Source organism: Macaca thibetana, chromosome 17 (genome assembly GCF_024542745.1).
Source record: "Macaca thibetana thibetana isolate TM-01 chromosome 17, ASM2454274v1, whole genome shotgun sequence".
Classification (NCBI taxonomy): domain Eukaryota; kingdom Metazoa; phylum Chordata; class Mammalia; order Primates; family Cercopithecidae; genus Macaca; species Macaca thibetana.
The window spans coordinates 21859128-21882427 of record NC_065594.1 but is presented as its reverse complement, the minus strand read 5'-3'; the positions used below and the strand labels follow the sequence as shown (position 1 = coordinate 21882427).

At 41.2% G+C, this 23300-nt stretch overlaps 1 protein-coding gene across 6 annotated transcripts in view; it reads left to right on the top strand.

The window, feature by feature from the left end:
- The window catches only part of ENOX1 (ecto-NOX disulfide-thiol exchanger 1), a 578892-nt gene that overhangs the window by 542549 nt on the left and 13043 nt on the right, over positions 1-23300 (top strand). For all 6 annotated transcript variants that reach the window (XM_050766189.1, XM_050766187.1, XM_050766188.1 and 3 more), the window contains one exon: positions 13228-13330. In XM_050766189.1, the coding sequence (XP_050622146.1) occupies positions 13228-13330 (103 nt within the window). The remainder of the gene's footprint in view (positions 1-13227; positions 13331-23300) is intronic.

Here is a 23300-nt window from a genome sequence, read left to right as displayed (position 1 = left end):
TTGAACCAAGTGGAGAAGCTATAGTTTCCTGAGAGGTCATTCACTCAGAAGGCAGCATGGACTAAAGGCCCTCGGGTATGACTGTCTGGGGCCCAGTCATGATGCCACTAACTTCTAGGTGTGTAAACTTAAGGAAGTTACTATTATTATCTCTATTTTACAGATTAAATAGTGAGGCATACTTGTACTTCAGTGTTTAATCTGTAAAATGGAGATAGTAAGAGAACAGCACCTGTCATCTACCCAGCACTCAATAAGGGCTGTTAGTATTATTATTACCACTATTATTTGTATTATTTGGTTTATAATCAGAGGATCTCCAATGCACCATGCAGGAGCAATCAGGAACACTTGGTTCTTGGAACAGTTGTGATATGTGGCATATGCAAGGCAGCGGTGAATAGAGAGAATTCAATTTGGGGGTGTGAGAGAATGAAGATATTCAGCATTTACTAAGATCTCACAGTATGCCAGGAAAACCATGTAAAATTTGATTTTACTTTAATAATAATCAAATCTTTCTCTTTCCCATTTATCAGATTGTGTCCCATCTATTTTGATGACCTAATTTACCACTATAAAGGTCAAACAACCCTCTAAGTTTTAATATTATCATTAGTAACATAAACTCAGCAGGTGAAAGTTATGATGGTGGGTGCTTTGTAGCAGAGAAAAAGAAGAAATGTCATACTGAGAAATGAACTGAGAAAATAACATGCCAAGAGCACCATAATACAATTAATCTTTCCCAGCAATAGAGTTAGTATCATACAAGATAAATCAAACCGACTAATTCTGGATGCACATACATACATTTTAAAAAAGTATTTCACTTTAGTTTCTTCTGTTTGCTGCTCTATTTTTATTGGTTGAGGAGAATTTTCATGTTTGTACTTTTACGGGCTGTGAAGGGCATGGACTTCAGTAGCTATAACAGTGTGGGTTACATTTTCTATATACTGAAGAGAAACACACAGCTATTTTTGAGATCAAGTGTATTTTTTCATTTGGTTATGTCTACAGTGGTATATAGTAAAACTAAAAATAAAATACTACAACAGTTTAAATAATGAATGCGGTTACTGGACACAAAGGGATTTTTTTTCTCGTTTTTAGATCATTTTTAACATGACTGTCACAAAACTAGACCAAAAGAAAGTCATTTAATTGCCAGCTTGAGACCACAATTTAAGCATGGTGTGAACTGTGAAAGTCATTATTAAGTTATGATCCAGGCAGCAGTGATCCTCTTAGTATTTAATGGGAAACATTAAGAAATTGAAATGATCCTTTCCTATCAAAGTCTCTGTTCTTTATGTAGAATATTCTATTTGGGGACTATATATGTATCATAATCCTATTTTTCAAATAAGAATTAAACAATATATACATACATGTATATATGCAAACACATATATATGTTATATATATGTGGGAGGGGGTTATATATAAACTATAAAAGGCAAATATCTGAATGTTAATAGCATTTATATCTCAGTAGAATTTCAGTTAATTTTTAATCTTTATTTCATATATTTTCTACAGTGAATACATATTTTTATTTGTAATGAGAAAACAAAGGTTATTACTAAGAAAGTCAAGTAGGAAATATATCTTATATTTTGGAAAAGAAAGGAAAAAGGTTATAAGTTTATGCTTTGGTCTCCAAAAAAATTAAAAGTTAATACTTAAAACACTGAAAGCATTAATAGTAGATACAAATGAAAAATTAACTTCCTTACCTCCTTCAGTCTATGAGATTAAAGAAATTGTGTTATTCTAAAATGATACTACAATAAATGCATTTAGGGACCAAAAGGCTGTAAAATTACATGCCCAAAGTGACTGCATAATTTTTTTCCCTATCCGCTATACATATATATTCCTCATAGACTTCTAGCTGACTCCAGGCCCAGGGTACTGACCAAACCCTTATGATGGCCAGTGATTTTCACCCATGAGGTCTGGCCTCTCTATGTAGTAACAAATTCATTTGATGTAATATTAGAGGGTCTACTATTGATATTTTTTCTTTTAAAAACACCAGTTGCATCTGTGTACAGAGCACTGTGCCAGGTACTGAGTTGCTGTGTAGAGACTGTAGGTACAGTGATCACATAAAATTCAAACCGATGTCTTTGAGGGTGAAAGGCAGCACTGCTGCTACTTCTGTAGGGACAACAGGTGCACTGGGACCATGCAAGAGGCAGGCCAGAAAGGGGTATTCCCAGCCTGAATGCCACTGTGGACATAACCAAATGAAAAAATACACTTGATCTCAAAAATAGCTGTTTCTCTTCAGTATGTAGAAAATGTAACTCACACTGCTGTAGCTACTCAAGTCCACGCCCTTCACAGCCTGAAGTACCACCATGAAAAATCTCCTGAGGCTTCCCCTGGGCAGACCTTGACCATGGAAGGCTGCTGGGAAAGGGCACAGGGGGTGAGAGCCCATGACCCTCATCTTCCCTATTTCCAGCTGCCTTTCTAAGACCTCAACTCCAATATTTTAAAATATTAGAGGCAATATTTATTTATTTATTTATCTATTTATTTATTATTGTTTTTGAGACGGAGTCTCCTCTGTTGCCCAGGCTGGAGCGCAGTGGCGCGATCTCGGCTCGCTGCAACCTCCACCTCCCGGGTTCAATCAGTTATCCTGCCTCAGCCTCCCAAGTAGCTGGGATTACAGATGCATGCTGCCATGCCTAATTTTTGTATTTTTAGTAGAGACAGGGTTTCACCATATTGGTCAGGCTGGTCTCGAGCTCCTGACATCAGGTGATCCACTTGCCTCGGCCTCCCAAAGTGCTGGGATTACAGGTGCAAGCCACCGTACCCAGCCTAGAGGCAATACTTCTAATTCTTCGTGATGTCTGATTCTGGTATCCATATTCTGCTAGCTATGTAGACTTGACTTGTTTAAATGATTTTAACTCGCCCCTCTCTGCTTCACACATAGAATCTTTCCATTCTTCCTTCAGAATGGCTTCTGTATCCACCTTTTCTCTCTCTTCCCACCACCTTTGTGGTTCCATCTTATTGCCACATCCTTGGGGTGTGACTGGAGAAGCACTGGGGTCCTCCTTTCCTGAGCCTCTCCACCTGCCCAGCCAATCCTGCATGTGGCCCAGCCACAGTCTTTTGGAGTGCTGCTTTGACCTTGGCTTTCCCACACCCACAGCCTTCAAGTCAAGAAAGCATGTGTCCCACCTCTTCTTCTTCATTGGCCCCAGCACCCTGCCTTTGAAATCCCTCCCCGTTGCACAGACTGTGGTTAAAAGTCACACTAAAGAAGTCCGTCACCACCAACAGCAGCAGCCAGCCAGCCCCCTCAGTCCCTGCTAATGCTGCTCCTCAGCCAGCCCCTGGGTGGCTTCCTCCCTGCTCCCCTTTCCTTTCATGTTTGTGCAAGAAGCACAGCTCACCAGGCCTGCGTGGAGCCTTGCTGGCTCCTGAGTGAGCTAGGACTATAGACAGCCCTCAGGAGGGATTTGGTCACAGAGCGCCACAGGCACTCAATACCCACGCAACCGGCAACCTAGTGCGGTGGTTAGGACTCTGGAGTGAGACAACATTGGTTCAGATCCTGAGCCTACTTCTAACTAGTTGTGTGACCTCAGACAAGTCATTAGCCTCATTATTCATTTTCTTAACCTGTAAATTGAGAATGTAATAGCCTGACTTCGAAGAGCGCTTATGACAATTAAGTGAGTTTATATTTGTCAAGTGCTTATAACACTTCCTACATATAGTAAGTACTGTACAGGTGTTTGTTAAATAAATATAACCAATGATGACCTAGAAAGAAGGCCACCAGGATAAATGCTGTATCTGGGTATCTCTGGCACTAAACTACACTGTTTTCATCTTTCTTTAAAGGGTCCTTTATGTGACCCGTAACTAGTTCTCGCCTATTTTAATCTTTGCAATTGGAAATCTTAGAAAACACAGTTCTTGGAGTTGTCTGAAGACATAATGTATGTGCTCCCGATCCAGCAATTGAACCCCAATGAGGTGGAACATCTCAGAATGTAAAATATGGTCACATCATGATGAATCACTGCATCTTGGAGCCCCACACATCTGCTTTCAGATTGTCTCTCTGGTGCTGAAAACTGTTGGGCCTCTGAGGCTCCCCTTGTACAGACCTTGATCATCAAAGGCTTCTAGGAAAGGGCAGAAGTGGTGAGAGCCCATGACCCTCGGGATGGGCAGTGCCAAGATTTCACAACAGATCATCAAGGCCTCAGGATTTCTGCCCCACAGGAAATTCCTGAGATCCTGCTCACTCTTTGGGGATGGGTGCATTCTTATGTTCCCATAAGAAACCATAAAAAATTCTAAAGCTTAGTCACTCATGCTTATCAATCCTTTCCTCATCCATTTGGTTTTTAATTGTTTTTCTCACTCTGCTTCCTCTTTCCTCTCTAATTCTTATTGGCATCAGAAATAAAGGATAAGTTTATATGGTCTGTACCAAGCTGGCTACCTGAATCTGAAGGGAAGGTCCAAGTCAGGGAAAAGGGCACAGAGCAGGCATGGAATCAGGGAGCAGGAAGACACTGTGGAGGTCATCCACTTCAATCCTGTCTTTGTACAAAGAGCAAAAATGAAACAAAGGAACACAGCAGGCCAGTGGCAAATAGAACCAGTGTCTTCTATGTCCAAATCATCATGTTTACAATATTCCAGGCCATTGTTTGTGGCTCATTCTTTCATGTATCAGCCACTAGGCACCTGCTATGTGCTAGTCTCTGGCTCATAAAGGAAAGTGTGAGGGGTATCTCCATTCTCCATCCTCCCCCAACCACAGTTCTAATCATATAAGGAATAATTTGTAGGTTATAGGCAACTGGCATATCATTTGATGAATTGCTTTTGATACTTTGCAAAATGGGAGTAAAGGATAAGAATGTCGCTGATAGACATCTTGACAATTATCTATAGGGCCCCAGATTTCAAGAAGTGTGATGTTTAAGAGTAGGGCCTATGAGCAATTAGCAGAACTGAGCCAACAGCAAAAGACAGCCACAGAACAAGCGGGCAGGGAAAGAAAACGAGCCTTGCGGTATGCTGCTGGCAGAGTCAGGTGTGACATGGTGAATCTTTACCACACAGATCTTATCAGCTGTCCCACTCACCTTGCACTAGCAGCTATGGAGGCCACCAGCCCTTGGAGGGTCACAGGCGAAGTCACCTGGCGGTGGTTTCTCTATTTAGGGGGTGGGTGGTGTCACTCAGTATGTTAATTAAGTATTCAGCAACTGGCTATCCTTACATATAGCTCTTCAAAACAACAACTGTATATCATTGGTTTCTTTTTCTTTCTTCTTTAATTATAAGGATAATAACACTGACACAGAAAAAGAGAAAATAGAAAATATCGACTATTTGAACACAACTACAGTTATCATTTTTGCAAAAATATTTTTATATAATTTTAGTCAAAGTCTTATACAGAATTATTGCATGGATTCAGTACCCTAAGTATATATCAGCGCTTGTTCTGTATCCAGTCAATCCTGTGAATCATAAAAGTGAGTAATGGTTGTAATAATGACGCCGCAATATATTCCTAGAAATTTATAGTTGTGAAAGCACTGTCTCACTTATATTTGGTCCTCACAGCGACCATGGGGAAGAGGCATAGGGTATTATCCATGTTTTTCATTTAAAACAGTTAAGGCTTAGAGAAATGCCCTGCCTAAAGTTATCTAGTATGTAAATAATATGACAGATTTAGAACACAGCTTCCATTCGGCCATTCTGCCTCACGTGCTTAGATCACTGTGATTACTGTCTAAAGGCGGCAGTGGTTTTATGGAGGAAACAAAAAGGTGAAATGTGATATATAAGCGATGAACTGCCATATAAGTGGCGTAGGAAACGTGTGCAGATAAGGAAGCCTTGCAAGTGGCCTGAAACAGATGCCTCTGAGAGATACGGGACTTGTGCTGTGTGTAAAATGTACGTAGGAAGTGGCAAGGAAAAGCAGAGAGCTTTCTAAGAGCATTTCCGGACATAGCATAGAAAGAAGATAGGCTAGTTTGATAGGAGTAGGCCCCAAATGCCAAGCAGTAGCATCTGACTTTTTCTGTAGGTTGTCAGAAAGCATCTGAAGTTTTAAAGCAGAGTTGGATGAGATAAGAGTCACATATTAGAAAATTGACCGGTGGTATTATGTAAGACAGACCGGAAGAGGAAGAGCCTAGAGGCAGAGACAAAGTAGGAGGTTCCTGCAGCAGTCCAAGTGGTCAAAGTGTGAAATCAGCCAGGTGCAGTGGCTCATACCTGTAATCCCAGTGCTTTGGGAAGCTGAGGCAAGAGGATCGCTTCAGGCCAGGAGTTCAAGACCAGCCTGCTCAACACAGTGAGACCACATCCCTAAAACAAAGTATGAAACAAGTAGAACTGAGAGTAGAGCACCAGTTGCGGAGATGGGAATGCGGCACGAGAGACACCTCACAGACACTTGAGAGAATCTGGATTTAGAGACATCTTAAAAGCACTTAGGGGATAGTAGAGCATGAACCAAAGACAAAATGAGGGTTTGAGCGCCAGCAAGTGGAAGAATGATGCTCACATTAATAAAAACAGAAAAGTTAAAAGAGGATGCAGTTTGATGAGTGAGGTGAACTGGGTTTTAGACATAAAATTATAGAATTTTAGAAAATTACATCAGGAAAGACCTGGACTCAGACTTTTTTTTTTTTTTTTTTTTTTTTTTTTTGAGACAGAGTCTCACTCTGTTCCCCGGGCTGCAGTGCAGTGGTGGAACTCAGCTCACTGCAACCTCCACCTTCCGGGTTCAAGCAATTCTCCTGCACCACCACGCCCAGCTAATTTTTGTATTTTCAGTAGAGACAGGGTTTCACCATGTTGGCCAGGCTAGTCTTGAACTCCTGACCTCAAGTGATCCACCTGCCTCCATCTCCCAAAGTGCTGAGACTACAGGCGTGAACCACTGCACCCCGTCTAAGGACATTTCTTTAAATGAAGCTTTACATAGGAGCCCTGTATCATTAAACAAAAGAAAGGAATAAAAGAGTAGAATTCCAGAGATGTGTCCCCGTGGGCCTTCCATGTCACCTCTATAAAGCTAATGAGGTTCCATCAACTACTATTCAAAGATGATTAGCCCTACCCAGCACCCTCATTTTTAGACAAGTGATCTGGGTCTTGAAGATGCTGAATAATTTGCCAAGGTTACCCAGCTGTTGCAGGAAGAGCCAAGTCTGAAACCCAAGTATTTAGTGTCTCTTCCACTGCCTCATGGCCACCTCCCATTCTGAATTTGAACTGGGCATTGGTAAATTCAAGCAGACAAGCCCAGTGGTCAGTTGGTGGTAAATAACAGAAGCTTAAAGAATTAAGTTTGATGATAGCTGAATCCATGAGAATGAAAGAACTCTAATAAAAGGGAATAGAGAAGAAAAATTGGGGACCACACTTTGGAAAGGGCCAAAGCTAGAGAAGAGGAGGAAGAGAGTAACCTCTTCGTTACATTCACTGGGCCAGCAGAGGGAACAAAAAAGCCAGTGAAGACTAAACAAGAAATTAGGAGGAAAAAGACCAGGACCTCCTGTGTAGCAGATGTGAGGCAGATGGTTTAAGAGGGGCCAGTGTCAAGAGTGTCAAATATCACTTGGTCAGAGGACTGAGAAAATAATCATTTGGCAAGAAGACGGTCACTGGAAATATTTCAGAGTAGATTTGTTGGCGTGACTGATGAAAAAGCTGAGATTTCAGATGATGAGGCAGTACACACAGGTGGACAACATGTATTCAAGAAGCTTTGCAACAGAAAGAAAACAGCCCTAAAGGTAAGGAAACCACAGGAATAATTAAGTGAAAGCAGTAACAGAAGGATTTTACAAGCCGGGGAAGCCATTTTCTTGGTCCTTAGGGGCTTGGGTAGGTGGAGAGAAACAAAAAATAACAAAGCACTATTCTAGCTCAGTAAACTATTGAAAAAGAGCTCCTCTAAATGATAAATTACTTTGATCATTTCTCAAAGTAAGTGATGAGGACTCTTAGAAGGGAAATTTCTGCCTTCAAGTAGCTAACTCTTTAAGAAGTCTCTTTAAAAGTCTGTGATATCTAGTTTCCAGTTACTGAAAACCTCTTCTCCAGCCCCTTTAATGACTCCTTCTAAGTATCACAGAAATTAGAGTTAAAACGTAGACTGAGAAAAGATTTATTAGGTAATCTCCAATCTCATGTCAAGTGCAGAATTGTTACTTACCTGCAGTGCATTTTCTAGTCTGGGGTGCTTTTTACTGTGTTCCTGCCACTTCCTTTGGGAGACTACTTCATAATCCAATAGATCTCACTGGGAGGACACTCTTGGTCTCCATCCTCATGTTCCCTTCCTGCTGTGTACTTTGTATACCACTAACAATTTGTACTTAGTAGCCTTCCTCACCTCCCATCCCATCCCCGCTCGCTCACTTCTACTTTGTAATGGCTAGGCATTTGGAACCTCTTTTCCGGAATATCTGTAGACTCATCATTCTTCTGGGCATGTTGCATCTATCAGGCTAAAGAATTTTAAGGTGATAAAAGGATAAAGGGTCTTCATAACTTTATGTTTCTAATGGTAAAACTTTCCCATTCTGATAAGGTCCTTTCCATTCTCTAGAGACTTGGGGTGGAGAGAGTAATAAGGACCATGAATTTTTTAAGAAAGGAGCAAAACCATGCATAATTTATGATTCAGTGTCCCATAATATGTGTTCCCCAATTACTAAAAAGATTCGTTGGAATGTCCTGTGTAGAGAATATGAAATCCAACTGAGAGACTGTTCCCAGAAGAATTTTGGCTTCACCAGACTTACTCTCATGGATCTTATAACCTGAGCATCTCCATAGAGGGGCCCAGAAGGATGCCAGTACATGCAGTGGTTTGTGTTACAAGATAGAAACACTGAGCTTGGGAATCTACGTTTTTTATAGCAAGTGTAAGCAAGCCTGCTCTTTGTCCCACAAGAAAACATCAAGATTTCCTGCTGCAAACAAAACCAGAGAAAGGCCCCATAAAAAGAGCTGTCAGAGCCTTGCTTCTAAGTTCAGAAACGTGCACATCCTACTTCCTCCAAAATATTTTGACAAGATGCTATAGAAACCTTAAGTTGAACATTTCCAAAACTGAACACGCAATCTTCTTCCAGACTAGCTTCTTTCTCCATTTTCCTATTCACTGAGCCACCTACTTGTTCTCAATGTTTTCATCAGCCGCCAGGTCACCAGATTTTTTTTTTTTTTTAGTTCTACCTCTTAAATGCTGTTTGCACTTTGCATACCATTGATTTTGGGTTTTGACTGTCATCATCAAAAGGTAAAAATGGATACACTTTTGCAGTAGGCTGACTCGTTTCATTTGCCTCCAAACCAATGTCCTAAAACACAGAGCTGAAAACTCTTCACTTGTCAAGCCTCCCAGATAAAATCTAAACTTCTTACCATGATCTACCTACTTCTCCAGCTTCATCTACTCATATTTCTTTCTTTTAGACCTTTTATAAGAATTGCTTGCTGGTCCCTGGGTAAGCTTGCACTTCTGATCACTTTGAATGCCATATTCTTAAAAACTTAGAACTCCTTGGCATATAGTAGGCATGTGATGTCTGTATGTAGCATAAATATTTATTCGGTAGCTGAAAGTAAAAACTGACTTAGCTTAAATGCAACAGGGAATTGGTTTGGGAATTAATTAATTCCACATTCTGTGTATTCCCTTCACCTTAACCAATCATGATGATGGAGCTCTATTTCTAGACATTAAATAAAAACAGAGAGAGAGGGTACAGTTGTTGCTTATATCTACTTTGTAGACTACCCCAAACTTGGAGGTTATCAATACTTGTCATTATCTTGTTCAACTGAACAATACCAATATAAATACAAACAAATCAAATTAACCTTATTTTTCTAAGGAACACATGATTAAACCCATGATTAAAGTCATTAAAACAAAACTCTCCTTTTTTAATAGTTGGAAAAAGTAAAACCACAACATATAATGTGGCTGTCTAAAATCACTATCCTGTCTTCTATCCCTTGAAACACAATTATATGAACTTTAACTGTGCTCTTTGGCAAAACGGATGACATAAGCATTCACCCATCTAATTAGCTCTGTGACTCTGTCAGCAAGAGCCTGGGCTTATACCATGCCCAAGGCAGGTTGAGGATCTAGAGCTTAGTCAGTAGTGACTCTTCTGAGTGGTCACAAGTTGGTCCACTTCACTCGATGCTATAGATTATTTAATATGCTTGGGCACACCCTTGATTCTAATGGAAATGATGTTTTCCCTTTTGGAGATTCTTAAGGCCAGTTTATTATAAGATGCAAACATTCCTTGGAGCCTGCCTGATCAGCTTCAGTGATCCTGTACCACTTCCAGCATAGCTGTTCTCCCTCCTAGAGGAGTCAGAAAAACAACTCTGTCTCCAACCTGAACAAAACTCACAGATGTCCCCATAAGCTGGGATATCTGCCAAGCCTTGGGTCTCCGTCAAGCCCAGGCCTGCTGGACTGTTGTGGGAACCATGCAGAGAGATGTGTCCACTCCAGTCACTGGCCCTGACTGCGTGAGAGCACACCATTTGTGGTCAGCAGAGCACACACTCCAGTATCCAATCTCAAGAAATACTTCCACAGAACGGTGACCCTAAGACTCTTACCTTTCCATACTAATTTTTCCAACCCTAAAACATCATCAAAGCAAGAATCACTGAGTCTTATCTGGCTCCTTGTAGACACTGTTGATTCAGCAGCATTTCTTTGAGCCTTGCTCAGAGTGCCCCTTTCTATGTGACTCTACTTTTGGACCTGGGAAGAAAACAGCATTCTCAGGTGGTCTGTCTATTCTGCCCTTGCCTTTCTCTGCTGGCTCCTGACATCTGCCTGCCCTCTGCAGTCCATTTCCCTCAATGAAACTGGATCTTCAACTGTGTGATGGCCCCAGGACACCACTCAGTCTTGGCAATTAATGTGGGCCTGTTATCTGCTAAACTCATTCTGAATAATTTCATTTGGCCCCAATTATCATCTAGGCTGTGAACAGATCACCCTGTCTTGGAGATATTATTTCCACTCAGCTCCAGGGTTCATTTTTTGTATTTTTTTAATGATGCAGTCATTATCCTGGTTAATGTTCTTCCATCCTCTTTCTTCCTACACCTCTCTCGGGAGACCTTACAGAGCCTCAGCCTGCATCTGCTCAGCAATCTTAACCTCCCAGGCCCGGAAGTCCAGTGCCAAGTCCCTGTGGGACCTATTTGTCCTTAGGGCATATAACTAACAGAATTCAGCAGGCCCACTGACCCCACTACCCCAGAAAGATGATGTGTACACACAGACCTGCTCTGCTCCAATCCAGAAAGTGCCTAATCAGCCTAATCGGAAAGTACCAAATGTTATTTTATTATAGGAGGAATTTCTATTTCCTTTCCTGCAATTCCTCTTTATAAATGTTCTAATCCCATATACATAATAAGCCTTTGGATTTGTTCTATTTTAAAATTCTTGATTGTGTTTCCATTGAGGCTGGCTCTCAAGATCCTGTTTTTGATTTGTAAGAGCATCTTTCATCTCTAGTAACCTTTGATGTACAGCTGGCTCCAGACTTAGCTTAGACCACTCCCCAAACTCTTTCTGACTCCTGTCCTTATTGGGATTTTCCTACCATCAGCCTGAGGCCTGTTATACCCTCTAGCCAACCAAGGTCTTCCCTGTGATATATCATCACATCATTGTGATTTTCTCAATTCTTTACCTTATCCATTTTCATTTCTCATTCAGTCTTCATCACTTGGTCTTCAGCAAATAAGTGGGACCTTAAGAGGAGCCTCTAAAATGCTCATCAGATATTACCAACTGCAGTTTCTCAGTAGAGCCTTCTTTCTTGGCAATTTCTAATTACCCCTGGATTACAAAGTAGTAGCTCATAAGTTAAATTAAGCTCATAGATCTGTTTTGATGGCATGTGCTGAGTTTATTTTTCTTTGAATGCCTTCAGGTGTGGTTTTCACTTTTTGCAGGCTCGGCATGCTCCCAATACTTCCTGTATTCTTGGATCTGACCAGTTTTGTTGCTTTGTACTAACTATCTAAATATCTCTCCTATAACCACTTTCTGTTCTGGGAACATCTGTCAACCCATTTGTTCAAACCTTCTGAATTCTTCTTCTTCCATTTGGCTCTCCCTACCTGTTCTCTATCATTCCTGCAGGTTCCCCGCCACTGCTCAATATACTAGTCCTTCTTTGGAGCCATCTTTCAGTGAGCAACTTTCCTCCAATAAGACTCAACTTCTTTTTTGAGTTTGGGGAGTGGTCTAAGCTAAGTCTGGAGCCAGCTGTACATCAAAGGTTACTAGAGACGAAAGATGCTCTTACAAATCAAAAACGGGATATTGGGAGCCAGCCTCAATGGAAACACAATCAACAATAGGATTCTACTATCCCATATATGCAGGTCATATAGGCGGATCGTTAATCTGACTTTCCATTAAGTCACTCTCCATTTTGAGTCCTAATATCAAAAGTCTAGGATGGTATGAGTTAAATCTTCATCTCTGTTTTTAAATGTAAAAGATCACAGAAAGAACTAAAATTAGTCCAGCCTCAATGTTTCACATGTTATTGGCTTGTTGTACAACTCTTCATTTTTAGTTTTCAAAAAAAACAAAAAAGAATTTTCCAAGCTTTGCTTTATCTGCCTCTTGCATTTATTCATGAGGATCCATACCTACTCAATTTAAAAACACTTCTAACGGTTCTATCTTAGCTCCCCAATAGGCCCTGTTTCTCCACACACTCACGCAAATTTTTAGCATGGTATTATAAATCAGTTTCCTGTATGCTTTCCCAAAGATTATTCGTATTTGAAATAAAACATGTTAAAGTAGTTATAGTCAAATACAGTTTTAGTGAACAGAGTTTAATGAAAACATGGACAAAAATCTATGGTAATTTGTGCCAAATTTGCCAGTTGTGCAGAGAATTACTTGGTATGCTGGGAGCAGTATCTAGGAGCCTAACTTTGCATAATTACTTTTCTACTGTTGGGCAAATAGATCAATTGTATAAAAGATTTGATCTTTAGTTATAAATAGAAATGATGACCTCATTTATAGAGTTTAAGAGATCTGGTGTTTTTTATTGACATGCACAGAATCTACATAAACCTATATATGGTTTTTGGTTTTTAACTTTATAGGAAATCAATGTGTTGACAGTTGCATTAGTCAACCAAGACCGAGAGAATAATATTGAGAAAAGAAGCCAAGGCTTAAAATCAGAGAAAGAAGCTCTGCTAATAGGTAAGGAAATTCTGTTGTCTTCATCTGTTCTCTTAAATAATTGTTAGTAATTAACTTAATATTTTCGTTATTAACTTATTAATTTAAACAACATTGCCTTCTGGTAAAAGGTGAGATTAATTTCGTCAAGATTATATTATATACATTTCAAATTAGTGGCATACAGACTAATGGGGGTTTTGCCTTTCTGTAACTGTATATATTAACTGATTGTCAGACATAAAACTGAGTTCAAGAAGACACTAATTTGCATCTCATGTGTCACAAATCTGAATTTCAAATTTTGGGCATGCCACTTCCAACTGGAGGCCAGGTTGCATCTAGTTCCAACAAGCCATATCCCCAGGCTCAAGAGCAGCTTTGAACCCTGAGATTAAACTCTAAGCCCCTTAGCAGAGGCCACATCCTAAAGTCACCCCCAAGGCTAGACCTGCAATGCTGACAAATAGGGCCATGCAGGGTACTGATGCTAGGCTAATCCAGGACAGTCGGCTCCAGGCTTCCCCGTCCAAGTTTGGATCCTTTTGTCCAGGATGAACAAAAGAAGCATCCTTAGTGGATCCAGATGTCGTACTTATTTTCACAAGGAAGAATTCTTGATGAGGATGTGCCGGCAGTGCGCATGGAAGCCCATCTTAGATGGCTGTATGTTTAAGGCTGTATTTGAAGCCCTCAAATTCAGAGAAAGGGAAGCCACCACCCTCATGCTGTGATGCACAGAACTGATTCAAGCTGCACCTCGGCACTGACCCCAGTGTGGGGTTGCCAGGTGAGACTGGCTCCGTGGTGACATGGTTAAGACTGAATGAGGCCAATGTACGTGCAAGACAAATTGTTCTTCAGCAGTTCGTTATCTGGCAGAAATAGTGCCTGGTTGCTTTTTTTTTTTTTTTTTTTTTTTTTTTGAGACAGAGTCTCACTCTGTCACCCAGGCTGGAGTGCAAATGGCATGATCTCGGCTCACCACCACCTCTGCCTGCCGGGTTCAAGTGATTCTCCTGCCTCAGCCTCCCTAGTGGCTGGGATTACAGGTGCGCATCACCACGCCCAGCTAATTTTGCATTTTTAGTAGAGACAGGGTTTTGCCAAGTTGGCCAGGCTGGTCTCAAACTCCTGACCTCAGATGATCCACCCGCCTTGGCCTCCCAAAGTGCTGGGATTACAGGCGTGAGCCACCATGCCTGGTCCCTGGTTGCATTTTGTAAATACTGCATGTGCTCACCTAAAAATGACAGGTACGACAGGGCCTAGAGAAGCTGGCACAGGAGGAATTAAATTCAAAAGATAGTCCAGAGTCCATCCATCATATATAGATTTTTCAACTACAGGGTTATTGAATATGACATCAACTTAGAGATACTCCGAGGAAAACCAATTATTTTTTTTTTGCTCTGATGATATACAGCTGTAATAACATGCCATGCACGAGTCTCAGAAGACATGCTGATGTGCTATCAGTTCCAGGAACCCAGAATGAGCCCATATGTAGTTGGTAACTGGATTTTTCTTCTAGTGGAAAACATGTCTAACTCTGACAACTGTTTCTCTGTCACTCAGTGTGACCAAGGTGTGATTTTTCCCTATAAGGTTTTTAGGGTATGAACAAAGCAATTAATGATTTGCAGTAAACTTTTCCCTCTTTGTTTAAGTGGGAATAATTCTGTCCACTGAAGGTTAAAAAAATGAGAACTGATCTCTATTTTCTTTATTTCCTTCCTTTCACTAGAGATTGCTGCTGCTTTTATGTTTTAATTGGAGAACACAGTTCATTTACAATGTTTTCTAAGTAGTTATTAGGTTTTATTTATATATGTGCACACATACATGTACTTTTTTCAGTTGGCTACTTCAAATATTTTTAAATGATGTGCTTTATATGCGGTACATTAATAGGAATAAGTAGGAAGATTACATTTGTAACATGCTATGCCTGCTGATGTCTTTGGTATCACAAAAAATATATAAAATTAGTTAATTCAAGTGTGTTAGAAAGAAAAATATTCGTAAGTCAGGATCTCCAATAAAAAGCATACACAACCAACACTAAACTTTCCAAGACTTTTCCCCTCACTGTTGGTCTTTTGAACTAGTTTACCAATATTCGCATTTGAAGTTAGGAGTAGAGCAAAAGAGAAACAGGGGGTGACACTTATTTTGAATCAATATATGAGAATATTTAGGTAGAAGGGAGGCCAGAGACTTAAGTGTTTGATTAAAATAAACTTAGGAGTTTAACTTTCCCTTCAGTTATCCATTACCTTGCTACCTTTCTCGATATTTTATTTTATTCTTCTTAATGACAGTTTGACAACAGATGTGATTTCCTGGCCAAACCCACTTCCAAAACATCTATATGCTTCTACTCTTTTGTATAATCCTCCAAAAGAGGATAATCCTCCAAAGAGAGAAAAATCCTCCAAAAGAATGCCACAATGGGGAAGAGTTTCCAAGACTGGCAAAATGGATCCTGCCAAAAGCTGCAGTTGCTGCCTGCTACTAAATGATCCTATCTGCTAATTGAGTTTGGTCATTCATACTTTGTAGATACCTGACTCTTGGGTCCATAAAGAGCTCCCCTGAAGCTTCTGGAATCTAGATACAGACTGTGGTAGGGATAAAACTGCTCTGGACCAGAATAGAGAAAAAGGATTTTCTGGTGCTGGGGCTACACTTTACTGAAGAATTCTCATACACTGAATGATTCTAGGAGCCCTCTGGCCTTCTGGTACATCTGGAGCAGTCATAAATACTCTGCAATTCCCCTGAAGTCTTCCCTTGGAATAAAGTCAGTAGAGAGGACACAATAGTCATGCTCTAGGCCAGCCTAGAAGGCCAAGGATACAGCAGAAAATCTCCCACAACTTGGAAACATTAATTGGCAAAATCTTCATCACATCTGCATGCTTATAGTGTATGCTGTATGCCAATATAGTCAGATGATCAGTGCCCTCTTGGGGCACATAAATGTTATATAAGAAACGCACACTGGCACAAAGCATTCCCTGGAAGAGAAAGGGAGTGAGAAAAAAGGCTCTTCAAATGGATTCCATCTACAGAGAGAATACAGCGGAGGCTAGAACTTCCTAAACAATGAGCAATTCTAGTTACGTATAATTATTTGTGACACTGATTTGACTGGGCAAAACGGTATATTCTGTCCAGACAGTCTCATGACCATTATATAAAACTAGAGTCTTTATTTCAAGGCATAAAGTTGGTACTTATTAGAGAGGATCTGTGGGATTTCACTGACATTATTTGGAATTTTGCAGATCTGGATCCTGAGTATTGTTAGAATTCGACCATTCTGACGGACTTTCTTCTTGACAATTAATGGGTCTTCCAATTCAATTAAAGATAGGCCCCTAGAAAATATTTTATTATTGTGATTTCTGGGTTATTCGTTTTGTAATCAATTTTTGTGGAGACAGGTTGACATACAATTGGACCTTAGAGAATTCCATTTTTATGGGGGCATTGCAGGGTAGCATTTTATGTTTCCTAATGCTATAGTAACCACACATAAGGTCAGCTTGACATTGCTCAATGTCTATGCCAGAACTCCTAGTTCATTTCACATATGGCCTACATGTTGGATTGGCATACACTGAAGTTGTTTGGGATAGAATGAGTCATTACTTTTGGTTTGGGGCCAATTTTTGGAGCTGTGTTTGGCTGGATATTATGAAGGAAAATGGATCTGATTTTTTTATTGATAAGCTAATAGTTCTGCCGAAAACTGAGAGTACAACTCTCTGGGTCCATATCACTCTATCTTCTCTTGCTTTTTATAATAATTCCAACACAATAGATTTCAATCCCAGCAGCTCTGATTGGCACCCTGTTGATGCTAGTCATTGTAAATACTATCCAGATACAGTCAAAAACTTCTCCACAACTTTTAACTGTAACAAAGCAGCTTTTCTCTAAAACCTCCCTGGTCCCCTGAGAACTGTCCTCAGGTTGACAATGACTGGGCAAACTTCATTACATATCCTGAGTCCTCTGCAGATCAGGACATACACATCATTTCCATCACAGTCACCATCTCACACATGCACAAAACCAGACTATACAAGAAGCGGAATGCTCCTCCTAATGTGGGTATTAAGAAACAGCTGAATAGAATATGGAAAAACATTTTTAAAGAAGGTCAAGCAATAACTTTTTGGTGATTTCGGTGAATAAAGTTGAGGCTATATTTAGGCTGTACCTGAGAAAAGTAATCTTGGGAGAATGTTCCTCTCTGGAAACTACTGACCATAAAGAATGAGTCATTGACCTAAATCTTGTTTCCAAGGCACAAACGTCCATATCAATAAATCAACAAACATTTGTCAAGAGCCTACGATAAGAATAATCAGTCTTCATCATGCAAAATAATTATCTAGGCAGCCTATTTAAAAGGTAGAATCTTTAGCCCCACACACAGGTGTGGTGGTTCACGCCTATAATCCTAGCACCTTGGGAGGATGAGACAGGAGGATCACTTGAGCTCAGGAGTTCAAGACCAGCCTAGGCAATATAGTGAGACTCCCATCTCTTAAAAAGAAAAGTTAACTGGGCATGGTGGCATGCATCTGTAATCCCAACTACTTGGGGGGCTGAGGTGGGAGGATCTCTTGAGCCCACGAGCATCAGGCTGCAGTGAGCTGTGAGCAGCACCACTGCACGACTGCCTGGGTGACAGAGTAAGACCCTGTCAAAAAACAAAAAAAGAAAGAGAGATCCTGTTCATTGCAATACTAACACCTGACGGGATACTAAAGCAGGCATATCTGGTACTATGTTTTTGAGAAACGCTGGCCGGTTTATGCTAACCCATGCGTTAGCTGGTGGTGGAAAGATGATCCTCCCTCAAGAAGTTCATAGATAGTGAGAAAGAACGCAGTTAATTACAATGAACTGTGGTTTGTACTAAAATCAGGGACACAGAGAAGGGGCTAGTTATGTTACAGATGCCTTGTCAGAAGAAAGGACAGCTGAGCTAGTCCTAAAGGATGAAGAGGTTTTCACTGGATGGATAAAGAAGTTGTTAAGGGCATTTCAGGTACCAGGAATAACTTACTAAGAGGCCCAAATACAGTCTGAGGGGTTTAATGGAAAAAATAAGACAGACAAATATTACAAAATAAAACTAACTAACCAACCATACAAGATCAGGTTTTGTACTCACCAAGTAAGTGGAACAAACTGCTTTTTTGGAAAATTAAAGCTTTTTAGAATCCCAAGGCACTGAGAAGCATCAGCCCAAACCACAAGTGTTTGATCAGTTTCATACAGTTTTTTCTCCACTTCCCATATGCGCTTCATCACTCTGCAGCTGCCCACAGACAACTGTCCCCTCATGGCTTACTAGGAGACCCAGATTTCACGTGGCTTTTTTCCCGCTGATTCTCCAGTTCAACATCCATGGAGCCTTTATATAGGCGTCCACATGAAACAAGACTATTTCAGGCTGGTTTATCATCAGGCCTCTGGTGATTCCCAGCAAGATGTGACTGTGTCTAGAGACACAGCTGTTCATCTGCAGAGCCAAGGTCTCCGGAAAGCCCAAGCTGCCCCTCTATCCCAGTGAGCTGATGGGCCCAGGGTCTTCTGAAGCTTCCTAGGAGACTATCAACCAGTGTGGGTGTAAAGAAAGCTAATCTCAGTCAGAACTTTAGAACCTGATACAGAGAGTTTGGAATAAAAACTCCAAGCAGCCTGGGGGAAGGGGGAAGTATATTCTAGAAAGATTCCATTTCTCATTCCACTCAAAGAGAATAATAATATGCTGACCAAACTGAATGCACAAAGTGATAGTTTCATCGGGTAACCAATATAATTAAACTATATCAGGGCTAACCTGTCCCACTCCCATCTTTTGCATAAGGATGCAAAGGAGAAACCATAATACCTAATGATCTCTAAGCAGCCCTGAACGGTGGGGGAGTGGGAGGGGTCCTAAATATTTGTGGATTGAGGCATTTCATCCACTGGGTAATGTAACACAAATCACTTATCCAAACCACTGTGATAAGTGTGTAAGCCCTCATATTGTATAAAATTAGGAGGTTTGATTAGATGGTCTTTTTCAGCTCAATTCTCTAATATATAAGGACTATTAGGAAAGCTGCATTGCCCCTTAGTGATCTTGTATGTAATTAGAGGCTCATGTGCATCAATATATAAATATGAACTCTACTATCTTATACCTTTACCACAAACAAGAAGGAAAATCTGTCTTGACACTATCACCTCTTTCCACCGACAGTCCATTTCCTGCCCCTGTCCAAAGCAGGATCCCTCCAACGCACTATGCTTACGGTCACCATTCCCTCCCTCCCCTCTCTCTCCAGCCTACTCCAGTCTGGCTTGCATCCTCACACCAAAACCATTCTTTTCCACATCACCAGAGAATTTTATGTCACCAATTTCTCAACTCTGTCCACCTGGCAGCTACTTGACATGGTTGACTACTCACATCTTCCGGAAATACTTCCTTCTCTCCGCCATCATGATGCCACACTTTCTTATTGATCACACCCTCTTCTCAGAGTCCTCTGATGAGTTTTCTTCAGCTTACCTCTAAATTTTGGGCTTCTTCAGGCTTCAGTCTTGAGGCCCCTTCTCTACCTAGGAAATCTCAATGAATACTTTGGCTTCAAATCCCTTTTTGTTGCCGTTGCAAATGTATACCATCTCCAGGTGCCATTTAATATTCTTCATTTAAATGCTAATGCACATCTCAAGTTTAATGAGGACAAAACAGAACTCCTGATTCCCCTTTTTCCTGCCCTAATGTGCTCCTGCCCCAATATTCTCATCTGAGAAAATAGTCCCACCCAGTTGCTCAAGTGAGAAATTGTTTACTCGTATTTCATTCTTCCCCAGCCTCACTTCTCACACCAGCCCCCTGGCTCTCCCTTTGGAGTCTGCTTCTCCCTTTGCAGTCCAGAGCACGACTTACTACTCCAGTCTCAAGCAAACACTTGACTAGCCTCCCAGTTCCCCTCTATTCTACTCTCCATACAGCAGCTTGAGGGAAGTTTTTAAAACGTAATTCAGATCATGATAAGCACCTGCTTAAAACCACTCTTTTGGTTTCCTGCCATATTTAGAATTTAAATCTAATCCAAACTCTCACCTGGCACACAAGGTCCTGCATGATCCGGCCCCCATCTACCTCTAAACACGTGCCACTCTCCAGCCCAGTGTATTCTGCCACCTCACCTCCACCTCAGGGCCTTCGCACTATCTGTGGCCTGTACCTGGAATGGTCTCCCCCAGGCTTTCCATGGCTGGCTCCTTCTCATCTCACACTTGAGAAGGTCTGCTTTCTCAGGCAGAGGCCTTCACATAATCACTGTGTTAGTCCATTCTCATGCTGCTGATAAAGACATATCCAAGACTGGGTATTTTATAAAGAAAAAGAGGTTTAATGGACTTATAGTTCCACAGGGCTGGGGAGGCCTCACAATCCTGGCAGAAGGTGGAAGGCAAAAGGCACATCTTACATGGCAGCAAACAAGAGAGAAGTGAGAACCAAGTGAAAGAAGTTTCCCCTTATAAAACCATCAGATCTCGTGAGACTTACTCACTAGCATGAGAGCAGTATGGGGGAAACTGCCCCCTATGATTCAGTTATCTCCCACCGAGTCCCTCCCACAACATGTGGGAATTATGGGAGCTATAATTCAATGAGATTTGCGTGGGGACATAGCCAAACCACATCCACTGCTTTGTGTAAGGTAGCATTCCAGCAAGCTGCAGGTTGCTGTCTCTCCTGTCCTCTTCCCTGATGTGTGTTCTTCCTTGTGCTAAGCACTATCTAAACATTTTTATTTTTCATCTTTGTGTTTATTGTCTTGTGTTGCTCCCCTAGAATAAAAGTTCCGGCCGGGCGCGGTGGCTCACGCCTGTAATCCCAGCACTTTGGGAGGCCGAGACGGGCGGATCACGAGGTCAGGAGATCGAGACCATCCTGGCTAACACAATGAAACCCCGTCTCCACTAAAAATACAAAAAAATTAGCCGGGCGTGGTGGCGGCGCCTGTAGTCCCAGCTACTCGGGAGGCTGAGGCAGGAGAATGGCGGGAACCCGGGAGGCGGAGCTTGCAGTGAGCCGAGATCGGGCCACTGCACTCCAGCCTGGGCGACAGAGCGAGACTCCGCCTCAAAAAAAAAAAAAAAAAAAAAAAAAGTTCCACAGGACCAGCCCCTTGCCTATCTTATACAATGCTGTGCCTCTAGCACCTTGCCACCTCCTGGCTGCTAAGTGTTTCAAGTATTAAAATAAGTGAGGAAGCAGTACAAATCTGGCACTATTTGGTTAATGTAAATACTGCATCCTTAGTCTTAGTGAGGCGCAATAATGAAAATAAACTTGATGGTTTTGATGAGAGAAACTCAGAGTGCTTTTGGGTAGACAATTTAAATGGGCCTTCCTAACGAGGTTGGCCACAGGCATCTAGAGCTAGTTACTTTCTCTTTCTAAAGTAGTTTTTTAAGATTCTGAGATGTGCAAAAAGCCCAATAGTACTGATAACCTCCTTTGTTCTTTTAAAAAACTTTTTAAATTAGGCACTTAAAATGTTTTTTTTTCCACTTTTGGAAACCCATTCTCAAATATGGAGGCCTTCTACATCTCCATGGAAACAAGCAAGTCCAATTGTTGAGCCATGCCCTTGGAGATCCACCAGTTCAGTAACAGCTAAATCCCCCACCCTCCATTCCTTAGTGTTCCTTTTACCACAAGCCTTTAGGTCCATTCCAGAGGACCATAAAATAGTCTCCGTTTTCCAGGTTTGTGGTATTTTTCATTAACTTCTGAGTTACAGCCATCCTTTTTCCATCCGCAGGGAATGTCCCAGTTCCTTTAAAAAAAGCTGCAAAGAGGCTTTACTTGTTTATTTAGAAAGATCCCCTCAAATGAACCTGATCCAAAATCACAGGGCCTAGAAACATTTTCTCAAGTGGCATGACTGATGCTTCTGTGGTGCTACAGGGATGGACAGATGCAGGAGTGGGAGGTGGGCTGAGGAGAGGCAAGGTACTGGGGAGGATGATGACTCATGCTTTCCTTTCTGCTGTGTCTCTAACAACACTGGATAATTGGGTTGTCATCCACAGGAAAAGCTTGGGAAGCCTATTTGTGACTGCCTGCCTTGGCTCTACATGTATCTAGTGGCAACTGCTGAACTCTTATAAGGAAAAGCTAATGGCTTCTTAATATCAGCTACCACAGGGATGGTTCTGAATACCCTCCTAAAAGAATACTCAAGTCCACGTCAGGATTTCTAATCTGATTTTAGAATCTGATTTCCCCCTTAGTTATGAGCAAAATAGTTTCAATGAAAATTTTCCTTGCTCAAAACATCCAAGTTACTCCATCCTTCTAAATCCATGACAGGACGGGTTAAGAATAAGAATTTTCAGTGAATAATACCTCAAAGTTACCTGGTTTTTGAAAGATCTGTTACTGCTTGTAGAAATGTTTAAGGTTCTTATTTATTCCCATTTATCAATAATAGACTAATAGAATTTTTAAACAAGTATACTGGCGATTGCCAGTTCTGGCAAATAAATACATTCAACATATACCTCTTATGAATGTGTACTATGTTGTGGATATGGAACCAGAACACACAAAGACCAAGAGCACAGCTCCTTGGGCTGCAGACCCAGGATTGGGGGTGAGAGAGAGCAGACAGTGGAGGAGCAAATCCGTGTTCACAGAGGGTGCCAACTTCACAGAGGCAACAAAAGGGGCTACTCTAGGTCCTCCCATTTCTGGTGTTCCTAAATGACCCATGTCAACACTTTATCTCCTAGGCTAAGGGTTATCAACCTCCCCCCAACCCACCCCATCCTCCTCTGACTTGTTCTATTCATCCTGCTAAAGGCATTTATGTTGATAACCATACACCCATGGACATTTACAAAAGGCTGTAGGTTATGCAGGAGATTTTGAAGACTCTCCGGCCAT